General features: G+C 38.1%; 2 protein-coding genes across 2 annotated transcripts; both read left to right on the top strand.

The window, feature by feature from the left end:
• Positions 1–628: 628 nt before the first annotated feature.
• LOC141811760 (expansin-A4-like) lies at positions 629–1,651 on the top strand. Its single transcript, XM_074699809.1, has one exon. It carries the CDS (start codon positions 629–631, stop codon positions 1,436–1,438), a length of 810 nt encoding a protein of 269 aa, XP_074555910.1. The 3' UTR covers positions 1,439–1,651.
• A 7,663-nt stretch (positions 1,652–9,314) lies between these two features.
• Positions 9,315–10,514, top strand: LOC141848259 (ethylene-responsive transcription factor ERN1-like). The gene has a single exon (XM_074736313.1). The coding sequence runs from the start codon at positions 9,315–9,317 to the stop codon at positions 10,512–10,514; it is 1,200 nt and encodes a 399-aa protein (XP_074592414.1).
• The last annotated feature ends 8,606 nt before the right edge of the window (positions 10,515–19,120 follow it).

Here is a 19,120-nt window from a genome sequence, read left to right on the forward strand (position 1 = left end):
CAATTGCGATATTGCCACTGAATCAATTATTAGCTGGAAAGTTATTTTGACCGTCCTTTTTTCGGACTTTCTTATTCGAAATATCCATTTCGGTCGAATAATATGAAACTATTTTTTTAAAAGAAAAAAAAATTTATGAAATCATTTGAGAATTCAAAATAATTTGTGAATTTTAAAGACCCAGAAAAAAAAAAGAAAAGAAATTAAAAAAAAAAGAACTGCCTACTCTCCGATGCGATCCAGCACAAAATCTATCAGTTGCCTCCCTCTGCCGTGCCGCTAATGGCGGAGCAACGAATTGACCAAACGCGATATAGCCATGTGATCTTGATCATCGGGTTTAAACTGAATATTTTCGGGAAGACAGGAATTCTTTATCAGTAAGGATATTTTAAATACCTTGATTTTCTAGTTAATTCTAATCTACTGTTCGACGTAAATCTTTCATGCAACATCTTTTCATCTTCCGTTAATCAATACCAGTAAAAATTGGATAATCTGAATTAAAATGTCGGTGTTCTGTAATTATTAATACAATTAAATATAGTTATTCAAATGGAGAGAAGAAAAACAACGTCGAATAATTAATTTAATTATTGATTTAGTCGCTTCCGGCGAAGTGTTATAAATGCAAGCGCTTGGCGAGCGGAGCAGACAGAAGATGGCAATGGCAACCCCGATGAATGCGTTTGCAGTGGTTGCAGTAATCTCGGTGGTGTATCTCGCGGCCTCGACCGCGGCGGCGAGTGGCGGATGGGACGTCGCTGACGCTACGTTCTACGGCGACATGTCCGGCAAGGCCACCATGGGCGGCGACTGCGGCTACGGCGACCTGTTCAGTCAGGGGTACGGCCTGGCCAACACCGCCGTCTCCGGCGTGCTCTTCAACAATTACGAGACCTGCGGCGCGTGCTACGAGGTGCGGTGCTTCAACGACGAGCGGCGGTGCCGGCAGGGGAGCAGCATCCATGTGACCGTCACCAGCCTCTGCCCGCCGGACCCCAAGCTTCCCGGCGGCGGGCTCTGCCAGCCGCCCCGGAAGCACTTCGACATGTCGGAGGCGATGTACACGAAGATCGCAACGACGCCGTACGCGGGGAGCATCCCGATCCAGTTCCGGCGGGTGCCGTGCGCGAAGGCCGGCGGGATCAAGTTCCAGATCAAGGGAAACCCGTGGTGGATCCTGGTTCTCGTCTACAACGTGGGCGGTTCCGGCGACGTCGCGTCGGTGTCCGTGCGGGGGTCGTCGAGCAGCGGCGCGTGGAGGCCGATGGAGAGGGAGTGGGGGCAGAACTGGCAGATCACGAAGACGCCAGAGCTGATGGGGCAGGCTCTGTCCTTCCAGGTGACCACCGGCGACGGCAAAGTAGTAGTGTCGGACAACGTCGCGCCGGCGCACTGGCAGTTCGGCCAAATCTTTGAAGGCGGACAGTTTTAAACTAATTAATTAAGGGAAACGACCTCTTAATCAGTATAATTAAATATGGCAGTTACTATGCTACTACTCCGTAATCGTATCGCAGTAGTTTAATTAAACTGTTTACAGTGTAAATGTATCCTTAGACAACACACAAACAAGTGTGTTGTCTGAGAGAGAATTGAAATGTCGACAGTTATATTGATATATAAAAGTATGTGTGATCATTGGGGATCAGGCGGGGTTATTTAGTGGTTCTATGAATGTTGGGTATAACTGGGTATGAGAAGGAAAATGTAGATATAAGCATTGGTTAGTTGTCGATAGCTATTTCATAACCCGCGACCTCTTACTCCCATTTCAATATATTTCCTTAAGTATATATTGTCCAGTCTCAGTATACTTCCTTAAGCATATGTCGACCTCCCACTCCGATCTCAATATACTTCTTTAAGCATATGTCGACCTCCATTCCGGTCTCGGGTTGTTAAGCATATGCCAACATCATGGCTCAATCATATATCGTGCGCCGACCTCATGGCTCGGTCTCGGCACGCTCCCTGCATCGTGCGCCGACCTCATGGTTTGGTTTCGACACGCTCCCTGCATCGTGCGCCGACCTCATGGTTTGGTCTCGGCACGCTCCCTGCATCATGCGCCGACCTCATGGTTCGGTCTTGACACGCTCCCTGCATCGTGCGCCGACCTCATGGCTCGATCTCAGTACGCTTCTGCATCGTGCGCTGATCTCATGGCTTGATCTCAGCATGCCTGCATCCATGGTCAACCTTCGGCACGTGATGCTTATTTGAAGACATAGTCGTTCTGCCTAAATCGGAGAGGACAGAACTGATTATTCTGAGAAAACAAAAACGCATTCTCAAATATATATCAACGGATAGAATCTTTCTAGAACGGAACAAGTATGCTAGAATATTTCTCAAACGGTTACTAATATTTCGGAGATCAACCGTTATAAAAAAGGTAACTCATGTCCATATACAGGTATGCACACATAAACCTAACTTGCCCCAAGTCATTAAAACTCCTCGCGTTGAATCCTAACTTGAGCGTCAGAGTTGCTTGTCGAGAACCCTTTTCCGATGTCATTCTACACCTTTTTTTAAATACTTTACATATCTCTTCTTTTCCTTTCGCAACTTTATCACAGGAACATGCACATCAACGAGCTTTGAACCAGCATTTGAATCATCTATGATGTACTGACCGAAACAATTTAGCTATTGTATTTGTATTGATTTAATTTATAGCACCCTTAACAAAAAGAAAGATGATTAATTATGATCACGCATGAATCATTATTGATCGATCGAGTGACCACGCATGTTACTACTGAAAGCTCCTGCTCTCCAACCAGAAGTCAAATTCTTGAGCTGGATCATACTTAAAGAAACAGACATGCAAACCTATTGCATGTGATTTCATAAGATCGATCGGAGCCTTCTTCTCCAGTATTCAGACTTAACCATTCATGAGCTTACTTTACTTGAATGACGACGAATCACTGTTGTTGTTTAGCTAAACGATTACTTAAAGTGCAATGTTTCACCAAATTAAGGAGTAAAGTGCAGTGTTTCACCAAATTAAGGAGAAGATGACGATGATGATGAGAAACGTTAGAGACCGAGGAGGAAGTTGGAGAGCACATGCAGAGAGCGGCGCCATGGAAGTCAACAACAGCGGCGGCAGGCATCAAGGCGGTTGAAAGAAGACAGAAAATCAAAGCGGAGGGAGGCCCCGCGCATGTGCTGCCTGCCGTTTCTCCAGGCCCTGACAATTCTGTCAGTTGAGGACGGAAACTGAATTATTGAAGACAAATAATTAATACTTCTTTTAATGAACAAAAGGGATCATGTTGATCGCGTGATGAGGTCTTTAATTAATTTACTGTAAAATACTTTTTTTAATGCTTTTTTTTTCATATTTAGTGTGATCAAAGTCAGAATTTAGGGAAAGAGACGTGTGTAGTAATTCAGGCTCTAATTACGCTCTAGGCACTGGCCATGCATGTGACCATTAAGGTCTCTTTGTCACGCCTTTAATCGAGGGGCGAAAATCTTAATCGATTGTTTTTTCTCTTAGGACAAAATCGCTAATCAAAGTTTCAGTTGTTTTTCCGTTTGCGTGCCGCTTTTGCTAAAGGGCCAAAAATCTAGCAAGTTTGTCGAGAGGAAATAAATAATAGAATGAGATGTTGGGATACCATCGAGTTCCATGTTAAAAACATATATAATGTAAAAAATATTTTGAATATAATTCAAAAATAAAATTATAAGAATTTGGATCCAAAGTAAATAATATTATACCATTGTGGAAATATATATAAATTCCATCTGACCTTTCAATTGGTATCAGAACTTAAGTTCTATTTTATCGTATTTCATAATTTACAAGATCGTGCTTACCGTGCGATTAGTGGCATATTCGTTCCAAGTTGATTGTGAACAGTTGAATTGAGTGTAAGTTCAATTTGTTGCACGATTTATAATGTGGAAGGAACATGAATTTTTTTTAATGAACATGGACTTAACCTTAAAGAGAAAAATCTTAAATGACTTAACCGTAAATCAAAAACTAAATAAATAATAAAAAAATACTGTTACTATTTCGGACACCTGAAATCCTTTCAGACGTCTTAAATATTCTGTCACAGATGAATCACTCATCATGAAGCGCGTAGGATATATATATATATTAGGATGGGAGGATCAATTAAACTCACCCATTAGATTAGATGACTATAACATTGCCCACTAGGGGTGCCATTTACAAGTCTTTGGCATCTCAATCTCCACACCTCTCTAGCGAGCTATAGATAGTAGATAGTGTCTAAATCTCCTCCTAAGCGATACATTCACATTGTATTTTCTAGCCATGCACTCACAAGGCAAGACTAAAAAAGTGATCTTCCTATCCCTTCGATCCAAGCGACCTCTAGGCACTACAATTCTATTGGAAATATAATTTGCAATTATTATCAAGATAATGCATGCATTTGTCTGTTCGTATTTTTGATAGGGTGAAGTGTATCTATTTAATGTTGGTTCATGTATACGCTAGATCAGGGCCGGCTCTAGGCATAGGCCACTAAGGCCTATGCCTAGGGCCCCAATTTTCTAGGGGCCCATTTTTTTAAAAATTTTAATTATTATATATCTATATATTTTGAAAGAATAATAAATTTTTAAAATATCTTTATTGGATTTTGTAAAGATCATTAGATTTTGTAGAGATTTGACATTTATTGGATTTCATAAAGATTTTGGTATGATTCCAATATATTTAATATTTCTCATTACTCAAAACTATAATTTATTAGTTTCTTTATATTCCTCTCCTTCCTTCCTTATTAATCTAATAATCTATTTTGCTCAACTTCAAACATTTTACTTATTTGATAGCTTATTTTATTTTCTCAAGACATTTCTGAGATCATCACAAGGGGTGCAAGGAGAGAAGCGATTTTTTATTATAAATTTTTCGATGATCTTAAAATTTAAAGGTATCGTCTTCCTCATTTCCCTATCAAATTTTTTTAATGTTTTTGTTAATTTCTTGTTTTTTTTATTAATGATTCATATTGTAAACTTGTAATCTTATCAGTTCACATTAGAAATTTATGATTTATCTTCATATTTCATCTTTATTCTGAATAGTTCATCTTTATTCTTAAAATTTTAGATTTTTTTTATTCTGAATATTTCATCTTTATTTACTAAATTACTCTCATATTTTAATTATGATAAAATTTTATCAATATAATAATTCTAATTTCACATTTCACATATCATTTGTCAAACTTTGAAATATCATCAGAATAAAATTATAAGACATAAATTAGGTTTTATTATTATTTAATTTTAAATTATTTTTATTTCCATAAAATAGTAACGACTTATATTTTTATTATTATTATTTGAATATAAATATGTCTGCTAAAAAATATGATTTTAAATATACAAAATGCATAAAAAAAAGAAAAATAAAAGAATTTAATCAATCTCAAAAAGGTGCACTTGATAAATTTGTTATTAATAATAAAAATCAAAACTTCAAAAATAATATAATTTAAAATTTAAATAAAAAATCAATTGAATTAAAAGACAATATTATAGGAAAAATAATAATTTAGCAATGTTATCAATTGAAAAAAAAATTATTATTAAAACTTGAATATGAAATTTTAATTAATAATTTTGCATCAAAAAGTATAAAATTTAATTTTATATAAAAAATTTATTTTTAAAATTAATATTTTAATTTATTTTAAAAAAATTTTAAATCTATTATTGTCGGTCTCAAGTCCAAATAAAAAAGGATGAAAAAATATTTTTTAAAATAATAATAATTGTTTAAAAAAAATTCGCCTAGGGCCTCCAAGAGGCTTGAGCCGCCCCTGCGCAGCAGCACCCACCAGTCTAGTCGAAGAACCAAAACAAGCATCTCGATCATAATCAAGCAAAAATCATACTCACTTTGGCTTTGTGACTAGTTGCCTACAAGATCATTTTGCATAATGTTCAAGAAGGCTATTCTAATGTTTGGATCAAGCCTATATATTCCACTGCACTCATTTAGTTAAGGTTGCATGGCTGAAGAATTAATTCACCTCCAAACAACCCTTCAACTGCTCTGGGCACGTCCATCGACAACAATTAATTAATATTGCTCAACTTTCTTCTGCATCTTTCAAAATTTGTAAGCAAGCCACTAATTAAGGTCTTCTGCATGAACATTTTGATTGCCTATGATCCAGGCCTGCTCCAAACTCTTCTTCATAGCTTCTCTAGTCTCTGCTCCAGCCTACTCGCTTCGACCATGAGCGACTTGTAGGCAGATTTTGTCATGTAAAACTCGTTTCTTGACAAGTTCTAGATCAGTACATCCACCCCATCCATAAAAGTTTTCCAACCAATCTTGACTAATAATGAATGAACCTCATCCTTAAACCCTAGTTTTGTCAAAGTATTTCCATTCTAGGTATCTTGTGCAAATAATCTCTCGACAAAGTAATGCATCAAATCTTTGTTTATGCCTTTGATCATGAAAAACGATATCGTAAGTTTTACCTTGTCGAGTTGAATCTTCTCCAACTTGAACCGCTTTTCCTTTTGCTTTCCCGAGTTTCTTCGACATCGTTTCTGCCACAAAAAGAGAGTTGATGGGTCTAGGGGAGATCTAGAAGGAGAAAGAATGAAGAAATAGCAAGTAATGAAGGAAAAAGTGGGGGAAGATGAAGAGACATGGCCGTGTGAGGCAAAGGCGGCAGCTGGACAGCTTAGGGCACGCCCGTGTCCTTTAAATAGCCTTGGGGAGGAACGGCCGTGCCTTAAGGCACGGCCGTGCCTTAAGGCACGGCCTGTGACAGTCCCTATTCTGCCAAGAGACACGCCCGTGTCTCCAAGACACGGGCTTGGGCTGTCGCCTCTCGGTTTATGAAGCACGCCCGTGTCAAAGAGACACGGTCCAAGGCTGGCGCGGTTATGAAGAGGTGAACGTTAAGGTTTAACTGCTGTGTGATGCTTGCAATCAAAGAAAAGCTGATCCTACTGTATATGATGCTTTGAATCAAAGATGGACAAGTTTTCTGATAAGATTCTTTGATATTAAATTGATAGCGACATGGCTTGGAATATATAGATCGTAGTTTCATACCCTTCTTCGTTGACAAGGTCAAAGGGCTCCATTTGTCACATCTTTCTGATATAATCAATGGCTGCATTTTCGAAGTGGCTGTCGTTTAATTCCCAATTCATTTGCCTGCTAATAAACATAAGATATATCAAGCAACAAATTCTTAATTCTATCCCTTTCTTTCCATATAAAAATTGAGCAAAGACAGCATTTTTTAAGAAATAGTGCAATCATCAAGTTATATCACCATTGCAGCTTAGTTCAAATGAAGAGTCGCCAATGATAAAATTCGTCTAAATTTACGAATATGAATCTTGTAAACCTCAATGGAGGAGTTTCAGAGGGCCAATGCAGAGGTATCGAAGAGGGTGTTGAAATCTGGGCAATCCCAACAACCCCTTTCATCGATGAAATCTACCACTGCAAAAGCCTACTAGTTCCCATCAGGAAGGCTTCAAACACACTACAATTTCCAAATTTAAGAGTTTCTCAAACAATGTTATCAGGAAGGCTTCAAACAATTGCATTATTAAACATGAACTGGAAGAAAACAAATGCAACCTTTTCACCTACCACATACGTTATTTCTCCAAGTCACTTGTTTTATGTTCTTTTAACTCTGCTGTTCAAATCAAACTATGCAGCAACCTACAAAATTATGAAACTTGGATTAGCCTCCAAGTGTCAGCATGCACCCTTACCGTTGAACAACTGCTCAGCCATTTGGAGATAAATTATGATCATTCGTACTGTTTCTTGACTAAATTTATAAAAATAAGAAAGCAGAAAAGTGAGAGTTTGTCTGCATCTAAATTTCGAGCCTTATTTATGAAGATGCGCATTCTCAACCGTGTTTATTCCAAACTATTCTTCCAAAAAACTATTAGTTCCTCTATGATGATGCATGCATGAATTAAAATAAGAAAGAAAAAAAGTGAGAGTTTGTCTGCATCTAAAGCCATCGTTTAATTTTCATTTATTTCCAGATGCTTTCTTTCAAGTCATATTTATGCAAACTGACATTTTCAATCATACTTGTTCAGAATTATGCTTCCTCCCTTACGACTTCTCTTCTCTCCTAACCATTATACAAATCCATGGCAGAATCAAGGAAAGAAAGAGTATGAAAAGTTATATTTTGTCTGTATTTGGAGATGCTTTTTCTTTGTATGTTCTCATGTTTATCAAACCATTATAGTACTCCACTACTTTGAAGGCAAATATAAAATTTCTCTATGATGATGCTTGCAATCAAAGAAATCAAAGCCGAACCTACTGTATATGATTCTTTGGATCAAAGATGGACAAGTTTTCTGATAAGATTTTTTTTTCATTACAATGAGAATGATATTAAAATGATAGCGACATGGTTTGAATATATAGATCGTAGTTTCATACCCTTCTTCGTTGACAAGGTAAAAGGGCTCCATTTGTCACATCTACCTGATATAATCAATGGCTGCATTTTCGATGTGGCTGTCGTTTCCCAATTCATTTGCCTGCTAATAAACATAAGGTATATCATGTCATATCAAGCAACCAATTCTTAATTCTATCCCTTTCTTTCCACATAAAAATTGAACAAAGACAGCATTTTTTCACAAATAGTGCAATCATCAAGTTAGATCACCATTGCAGCTTAGTTCAAATGAAGAGTCTCCAATGATAAAATTCGTCTAAATTTACGAATATGAATCTTCTAAACCTCAATGGAGGAGTTTCAGAGGGCCAACCTCAAATAGTTGGGATAAGCACAGTTTGAATTTGCAGAATATTTTGAACCTTTTCATCAAAGCTTGAAGGAATCAGTCTTCTTGACAAAGTTTGAGCAATTGGCGTGGAGTGCAAACCAGGTCCAAAGACAAAGTCCCCATCCCTGCAAATTTAAAAATTGGTAAATTGATTGGCAGATGACTGGTTCAAACCTGGAAATATATATCTTGTTTAATTTAAAGAACTTCATATGCATAGTTCATGCATTGTGAACAGCTAACAAAGACCAATTCAAGGGAAAATTAAACTTTTGCAACAATCTTGACAACAAACAGTCCAAACGGCAAGATAATTAAGCCACTAAAATAAATTTTAAAAACAAACAAACAATGAAATGGCACCAAGTTATCAGCATCTCCCTGTAACCATTATATATCCTGTACCTCCTCTCATCTTTCTCCAAGTACAAAGTACAACAGTAGAATATAGTAGTAGTAGGGACAGCATTTGGCAAAGCTTAACTAAGGAGATGGCGAGGAAGAGGAAATGCACTGATGCAGTAGAAGGCAAAGGGCTTTCTATCAGTGGTGCCCCAAGGTGGGATGAGACTATGGCTACTGATGCAACTGGGTGTGTCCGACGTGCACACAAGGGCTTTGTTGGTGTTCGACAAAGGCCATCTGGTAGGTGGGTGGCAGAGATCAAAGACACCATACAGAAGATAAGGATGTGGTTGGGCACATTTGACACAGCTGAAGAAGCTGCGAGGGCCTACGATGAGGCTGCTTGCATTCTTCGTGGCGCCAATACTCGCACCAATTTCTGGCCTTGCTCCTCTCTGCAGCCATCACGGCCATCGGTGCTGCCGACGAAGATCACTAATCTCCTCCTGATGAGACTCAAGGCCAAAAACCATGCTTTGTTGGCTGAAAGCCAACAGCAACTAACCTTGCAGCAGCAGCAGCAACCAGGAGAGCAAGAGCATCAGACACAACATGAAGATCCAGAGGGAGAGGGAAACTATTTTTCTGACTTTGTGAATGATGCTTCAAATTCCATAATTCCTCTTTTGCATGTAGGAGAAGATAGCAGTGATTATATGTATGACAGTACTCAAGATAGCTGCACCAGTAAAGAAGGCAATCAGATAGATTTTGCTCCTGACTATGAATTAAGTGGATCTGCAGAATTTAGCAGTTCCAGAGAAGAGGGGAGCCTTGATGTGGGTGTCATGGACTTTGGTTTCATGGATGAGATTCAGGAGCCGTCATGCTTCTATTCGCCATTTGAGATCATGGGGGAGATTGAGGAGCCACTAGAACAAGAGAGCTGCAGTGATGAACCATCAATGATCAGGGCAACAATGAAGAGGATGAAGTATGAGAGGAAGGTCTCAGCATCCCTCTATGCTCTAAATGGTATATCTGAGTACTTGAAGCTACAGCTAGGAGAAAGAAAAGGAGGGAAAATGGAAGATCATCTGTCTGGTCTTAGAAACGCATGCAGGGAACAAAAAGGGACTGGCACAAAGTTGGCAGAAAGAGAAGGAGTTGAAGTAGAGATTCAAAATTTCTCTTACTCAGGTAATTCATCAACTTACAGTAATGCCACTTTCTCTTCCTCATCATCGACATCACCAGTATCACTGCCATTTCCTTCGTCAACTTTGAATTCAAGCAGTGAAAGCGAATTGTTAATTTGGAGCTCTCTTGATCTTTCTCCAATATGATCAGTCAACAAGTTGAAGGAAAATATTTCAATTTACACTGGTTCTTACAAAAGCAACTATTTAAACGAGCTAATTTGTATTACTAGGCTCGACAGATTAATCATCATTGCATGATGATAAGTGATTCCTCAGTAGTATTAAACTTCTTGTTCCATGCATACATTACTAAAATCATAAGCTTTTTTCCTCTACAGAGCCTCCTGAGGCAATGAGGAATTTCAGAAAATAGATTCTCCGATCATTGTAACTTTGCCTATAATATTAGAGAGCATATCAAAATGACTGAGAAAAAGCAAACAGAAATTTATCCCGTTTTGATGGTCATGAGATCAAACAACTTAACCTGCAGGTTTGATATATCAACAAGAACTTTTTGAATTGCAATGTTTAAAGTGACATAAATAATCTTCAATGCGAAACATCTAGGTAACCAAAAATTTGCATGGGATTAAACTACTAACCTGAATTTTCGTGCATCCAATTCAAATGTTCATGGCGAGTGGAAAGCAAAGCAATCTGCTTAATCGTGTGATCCATAGAAGCGGAATAGCTAGAGCTTGTTGTCTCCTTCCACAAGCAGTGTGACCACTGGAAGCACATGCCCATCGAGAGATGTTGTTGGTCGTGTTGAAATTATTTCTTCTGAATTGAATTGCGAACGCGATCCCAGTTACGGCCTGCCCCATCAGGAAATTTTAAAAAAAAAACACGAATTAGTTAAATTACTGGGAATTCATCGAATAGAAAATTTTCAAATTGAATAAATCTTTGAAAAGAACCAGCGATCACCTGTCGGCTATTTTATCAGCAGTGGGGACGCCAAATTGTTTGTCGGCGAATATCCCAGTGATGCCGCCTGCTCCCTCGGAAACCCTCGGAAATGAAAGCCGAACAATAATTAATTAAATGTTGGAATTATGATTATTCCACAATCTAATAAAAAAAAAATCCCAGTCAATCTTGTGGACTCAATCCCTAGGATGGCCGATCCGGTCCCACGGAAGTTTCCGACCACCAAGATAAATCAGGAAGTGCATACGACGATCAATCCAGATGCTGGATATCGAACCGCAAGTACCTGAGTCACAACTCGGATGTCCTACCGTTGCACCATTGTCCCGGGGACTATTATTCCACAATCTAATAGCTAGAGATACAAGGAATAAAGCTTGAATGAAACTTGAGATGACCGAATTGATTAGATCATGTGCCAAAGTTGTCTAAGTTCTTTTGGGACTTCGTTGGCTGTTTGTCGAATACGGTCAAGTGGACACCGAATGTTCAGAACGGATACTGAATGCTCGAAACTAAATCCAAAGCCTTCGAACTATCGAGTGTTCGAGTCTAAATAAGGTGAATTGTGTCGCCTAAATAGGAATTAAGAAGCCGAGTCTTGCTAATGAGGTCACAATGGATGTCTGTTTCTAGCGAAACTACGATCACAACTTAATATAGATTATCATGACGAACCGAAATCACAAGTTTTTGTTGAGCGAGAAATTACTGTTGGATAATTTATGTGGACTAGCATAATTAATAGGATGTTATTGGGCTTAGCCATAATGGGTAGGCTCGGTCCATTATTTCTTCTATATGTAGAGACCCCTACTCCTAACCCTAACGTATGTGGATTGTCGTCCCATTGAGACATACACGAAATTTTTTATCTACGGCGGGTGATAGGAGCAGTTCCTCTCTACTTTTCTCTCTGTTGTTTAGGTTTCTTTCTCAGAAACAAAAGATGAACTCATCGGCATCTTCTGCTCCAGGTATTTTTCTAACGTCTAATTTCGTATATTGTGTTTTCCTCATTTGTCATATTATGAATTAGATATTGTAGATCATTGTTTTTCTTCAATTGGTATCAGAGCCAGGTTTATCAATTCTAATATGACAATGAGTTTTTCTTCTTCAATCCATTTTCCCTAAATTTATTTTTGCGATTTGGAGAATACTGTATTCTTTTCTCGTCGAAAGAGTCGGAGAGAGACATGCCGTCTCGAAGGTTCGCCTTAGGCCGTCCACCCGGACGCCATGCGGCGCCGACCAACATCTAAGTTTTTTTTTCTTTTGCGAAAGCATGCTTAGGGCACGATTTTTGGGGTGGGGGGGGGAAAAAAAAAAAATCAGAACATTAAAATAGTAATTAATGTGAAAGAGTAGTTAACGTGGCCTCTTACTTAAAAAAAAAAAAAAATTGTAAACCACGTCCTGTTAACCCACTTGTATGGGCCTTTGTTCTCTCTCAAATTTCCTCCGTAATTTTATAAGATTTTCATGCTTTTGATATCCTCGTGATCTTTTTTTTTGTCATGCTTTCGCACAAACTCGAATCACTACGGTGTTGGATCTAGGGATTTTTTTTAAGTTGGTGACAAAGGTGATTTATTGAGGCTTTTGCATCCGCCGTTAGTATTGATTGATTGGTTATTTGATCTCAGTTGGTCTGCTAGGAAAGATGAATATTTCTTCTGTGATAGTTCTGTGCGCCGGTTATGAAATTGGGTTATGGTGCTCATTTAGTAACTTATTTGCAGCAATTAAATTGATCCCCTCGCCGCTGCTATAACAAAACTCAATTGGTATAGCGCGCAAGTAAATTTTTTTTTTTCACTCATACCATGTTTCATTAACTACTGGATTTACATGCAAACTATCTTCTTGCGTGTCAGATTCTAGATGATGAAATCTAACTAAATAGTCCAAAAGTTAATATCTTTTTTTTTTGCCCAGAAAAGTTAAAAGTTCTGTGGTACAATGGTGATCGTTTCTTATATTTCTTGTGGTGCTATGATTAATAATTTATAGAGGAAAAAAAAAAAGGAACATAGCTTGTAAACATGGGATTTTGTGTCTCAAAGTGGATTTTTTTTTTTTTGACATCTCTTTTTACCGTGGCATTAATAGAAGGTTGACCATGTAAACAATTGGAGATGACATCTTTTGCTAGCTTAGTTCTTGAGTATATCCATCTGCATTGGTCTGTCAACAAACTTCTTCATCATTTTATCAGTTAATGACTATGTTGAGTTTGATTGTAATGTAATGGGATAACCAATCAAATTTAATGGATAGCAATTACGCGTCCGCATCTCTACGGCAGTTGACCTGGGGATTTTCCTGGAACAGTTCGATCCTATCACTCCATCCCATGGATTATACGATTATACGAATTCATAAATATCGGTTATTTTAAATTATCTTAAATTTTAAATTTAAGACCATTTTGTATTGTTGTTGATATTTTTTCATAGTTGTGAGCTCGCCTTCGCGAGACGGATTATGATAAAATATTATTGTTAGAAAATTGTTATTAATGTGGCATTAGGAATTATTTTAATAATGCACTTACCCTATCGGTTTGTCTTTATTGATATAGTTCTAATGATTGGTAATTATATTTTAAAGTTTTCAGTATCCTTTCGATATTAGCTTTAAAAATATAATTATTTTATGTGATGTGAGAATTAATTTATGCATTGCAATTCGGGACCCTTCGGCGGGATTGCATTTGCATGAGATAACTTTATTGTGGTCATAAGCTCTATTTCTTTTGTTGGATATGCTCGACAATAATCTCCCATTAATGTTTAAATTCCAGCTTTGCCTATGAGTATGAACTCTTTACCAAAGCTGAATGGAACCAATTATGAGGACTAGGTTGACTCTGTTAAGTTATTCCTTGCCATTTCTAATGTTGATGCTGCCCTTATTGAGAATGAGTCTGATGTTCCCACAACTGAATCTTCCGCTGCTGTTATAACAAAACATGAAAAATGGACTCATTCTAATAAAGTCTGTTGGCAGCCTTATGTATGCTCAAGTTTGTACACGTCCTGATATTGCTTTTGTTGTGGGTGTACTTGGGAGATACTTGAGTAAACCTGGTGTGGCACATTGGCAGGCTGTAAAACGTGTTTTGAGGTATCTGAAAGGTACCCAAAAAAATTATATGATCACATATAGGAGATCAAATCATCTTGAGGTAATAGGTTATTCTGATTCTGATTATGGAGGTTGCCCAGATGATCATAAGTCCACATCAGGATATATATTCATGTTAGCTGAAGGAGCTATCTCTTGGAAAAGTGTTAAACAAACTCTTACAGCTACATCAACCATGGAAGCAGAGTACATAGCTTGTTATGAGGCCACATGTCAAGCGATATGGTTGAAAAACTTTATTGCTGAATTTGATTTTGTGGAGAGTATCTCTAGGCCTCTCACTATATATTGTGATAACTCTGCCGTGGTGAGTTTTTCTCTCAAAAATAAAAGCTCAAAGCGGACCAAACACTTTGACACAAAATTCATGTTTGTGAGAGAGAAGGTTCAAGAGTTTAAAACTCGTGTCGAGCATATCCCTATAGAGCTTAATATTGTTGATCCCCTAACCAAAGGCATAACTGTTAAAGCTTTTGTTGACCATGTAACCCGTATGGGTGTGGTAAAGCCTTTTGATATTTTGGGTTAGTGGGAGTTTATGCTTATGTTTTGTTATGACCTCATATTTATAATATTTGAGACATTGAACAATATTGAGATATTGCTCAAATAATAACTACTGTTGATATTGCTCAAATAATAACTATTGTTGTATATATATTGTGATGACATATTGTATATTGTGGAGACATTTCGGACCCAGTCTCAATTTTGTTGTTATTATATGACATCTTGGGCAATATTGTATATTGTGGAGACATTTCGACCCAGTCTCAATTTTGTTGTTATTATATGACATCTTGGGCTCAATTTTGTTGTTATTATATGACATCTTGGGCAATATTGTATATTGTGGAGACATTTCGGACCCAGTCTCAATTTTGTTGTTATTATATGACATCTTGGGCAGATGTTTGGGTCATTTTACTGGGAAATAGCACTTTGTTCAAATTTTGACATGTCATTTTGTTGGATTTTTCCCATTTATCCATATTCCATTTAATTTGTTGTTGGGTCACAGGATATAAGTATCTTACAATGCATGATATCATTATTCCTTCGAATGTGATTTTCTGTATTATTAAGATGCTTATAGTTCCATTTTGGACCTTTTCGTGTTATGTGTTGACTTATTTTGACATCTTATTATGGTCACATATTGTTGATTAATCTGATGTATTAATTATGCTGTCCAAGTGGGAGAATGTTGGATAATTTATGTGGACTAGCATAATTAATAGGATGTTATTGGGCTTAGCCATAATGGGTAGGCTTGGTCCATTATTTCTTCTATATGTAGAGACCCCTACTCCTAACCCTAACGTATGTGGATTGTCGCCCCATTGAGACATACACGTAATTTTGTATCTACGGCGGGTGATAGGAGCAGTTTCTTCTCTACTTTCTCTCTATTGTTTAGGTTTCTTTCTCAGAAACAAAAGATGAACTCATCGGCATCTTCTGCTCCAGGTATTTTTCTAACGTCTAATTTCGTATATTGTGTTTTCCTCATTTGTCATATTATGAATTAGATATTGTAGATCATTGTTTTTCTTCAATTTCATGCAAAGACATGTGGCACTTGAGCATAACAAGTGCCATGCTGATGCAAAAAAGAATTATAACAAATTCTCACTAATTCACGTGGGCATCCTGCACCCGATCAGTCTGATGCATGTATAAGCATTCATACAAGGATATCGCTATCAATCCACCATTGTTGCGTGTTTGAATCTACCATATTCACTTTAGAGACCAAGGCATAAAGGTCCTTGTTTGGTTTCTCATTCAAGTTGGCCTCCTATTTTTTCTTCTTTGACTTCTTGCACTCTGAAGATTTATGACCAATTCAATCACAATTGTGGTACTTTTCAGAGAATTTCTTTTTAAAATTATCTCCTTTGAGTCTCATCATGGAAGATTTAAAATTATTCTGTTTCGCTTTGACCTTGCTCGACTATATTGACTTTCACAATAATTTAAAAGAATAGTTTCCTTTCTTAACTATTGTTGTCTTCTTTAATTCAAAGTCTAATAATGAGTTCTTCCACCTTCATTTCTTTCCACTTATATTTCAGATAGTTCATGAAATCCTTTCAACTAAGAGGCAACTTCTCAATGACCGTTGTCACTTGGAAAGTTTCACTATCTTGAAGAATACATTTCTTGCAAGATCATCTAAATCTCCTTGACTTAGTTGATTATTGATTTAGAGTCAACCATTTTGTAAGAATCAGCCAACAATGAATTTCTTTGCCCCAACATCCTCTGACTTATATTTTTTTTCCAGAGACGCCCACAACTCTTTCGTCGTTGTCTTCGTATTGTTCATAGCGTACAACGAGTCGATAAGTCAATTAAGGATGTAGTTTTAGCATATGAACTTAGAATGGTTCTATGCGTCCACTATAGTGATCATTTGTGCATCACTTGCACCCTCAACATACTTCGGATGTTCCTCGGTCAATATCCATGTCAAATTCAACATGATCAAGTAGAAATACATCTTTTACTGCCATCACTTGAAGTTTAACCAGTGCATTTCTTTGGTTTTTCTCATGCTTGATTGGAGCATTTTCAATATTGGGGTGGAGGGAACCAACACATGTTGAGCTTGTTGCATTTTAACTTCTTCTGCAGTCATCTCAATAGAACAATTCTGTTTTAAGATTGTTGAAATTATTACTATTCCACAATCTAGTTGTCAAAGATATAGGAAATAGAGTCTGAATGGAACTTACAATTAACTTTAAGACTTATTTATTGATATTAATTAAGTGGATTATCTTAGGTTGTCAATCTAGGCTGATTTGACTGTGTTCCAAGGTTGATCTGAGCTCTTTTGAGACTTTGTTGGGTATTTGCCGAATGTTGTTGAGTGGATGCCGAATGTTGGTGATGGACGCCAAGTGCTCAGAAATAAATTCGAAGCCTCGGAGCCATTGACTACTCGAGTATGACTGGATTGCATGAGTTGCATGGCCCAAGTAGGAATCAAGACACCAAGTCCTGCAGCGAAGCAACCCCTTTAAAACAGATTCATCCTCTTTGACAATGTTATGAGGCTATGTTAGATATCTGTTTTTCGAGATAAAACTTTGAAATCACAATTACAACCTAACACAGGTTGTCATGACAAGCTGAATATATACCTGAATATTATCACAGATTTTTACTGAGTGAAGAATTATACGACAAAAAGGAAAAAAAAAGTAGAAAGATTTCTCTTCGCTTTTGCTCAAACGTCCTTGTAATTATTTTTTCTTGCTCATGCATCCATGCTCAAGGTCAAAGCTTCCATTCATAGTACATAGGAACGCCTTGAGCAACATGTAAGGCAAGAGGCATGCTTTGCCTGAAATCGAATTCGAACATACAAGACATGTGACACTTAAGTATCTAACGTATGTGACATGTTTTACACGTGGCACGTGGACTTGAACATGCAAGGCATGTGGCAAGCTACACGGGGAAACATCAGAGGAAGCGGCAGAGAGCTCGAAAACCCAGGTCTTGGTCTCTTCACAGCTGAGAGCTTGGTTTCGGAGGAAGTATTCTGCTTGAGGTCGTCTCTAGATGAGTCATCGGATACCTAGTTTGCGCATTGATGGATCAAAGCAATACTCACGACCAACTGAGCTAGAGGAGGAGGACATTAGGCCCTGACATATCGCCAAGCGTTAAACTGCAAGGAAAAGGAAGAGAGTAATAACGGAGATCAGAGGTGTCATGACTCAGCCGCTCCGACATTCAAGTCAAGTAATATGTTCCTGCTTGAGGTCATCTTCGGATAAGTTGTCGGACACATAGCTTGCGTGTTGACGGACTAAGCAGTACCTATGACTAGCTGAGAGAAGGAGGCCACTAGGCCCAAATGTAATGCCAAGCGCCAAACTGCAAGAAGAAGGAAGAAAGTGAGAACGGAGGTTAGGGGTGTCCTAGCTCAATCGCTCCGACGCTCAAGTCAGACTGTCGCCCAGAGATGATGAAAAAAGCCTATAGGAATGGAGAAGGAAATATATTTGTGTATTCTAATGTACCTGCACCGGTGAAAGGAGGAGCTAATATATAGAGTTACCAAGGAAGAAGATCTCTCATCTTTGATAAAGGAAAGGTTTCATCAGTGAAGATGTCCTATTAGAAGTAAGAAGAATATCCTATCGTCGTCGTCGTAATGAAGGGTAGTCTTATCGCTCATGTTTGGTACGTCATTAGATCCTGTCATCATAAATCATACTGCATGCATCAATAAAGTAAGCAAACTACACCAAATATTATATTATTATATGTGTTCTTCTGACGGTGGTCTGACAAGCTGAATGATGGAGTGACGGAAGCAGAGTCAGTCGAGCATTGAGTAGGGCACTAGGTGGGTGGAGCTCAGGCGGCAAAGAGAGTCCAAGCCAAGGTTGTCCGAGACTTAGAGTCGAGGCGCGGTCTGAGATGGAACTCGGGGCTGAATGGAGACTCAGTCGAGAGGCTCGGACTTGGAGTTTGGTGCTAAACATGAGTGGAGCTTTGCGAGAAGTCGGGTGTTGCGTTTCGAATCAAGTTGCTTGCTGAGTCAGAAGACGGGTGCTACGTTTTGAGTCGAGTTGGTTGTTGGGTCGAGCAAGGAGCCGAATCGGAGTTCGATCACTTGACTAAGGTAGGGAGCTCGA

Source organism: Curcuma longa, chromosome 17, assembly GCF_044706935.1.
Source record: "Curcuma longa cultivar G26 ecotype Majalengka, Jawa Barat chromosome 17, ITB_CL_G26_1.1, whole genome shotgun sequence".
NCBI classification, from domain to species: domain Eukaryota; kingdom Viridiplantae; phylum Streptophyta; class Magnoliopsida; order Zingiberales; family Zingiberaceae; genus Curcuma; species Curcuma longa.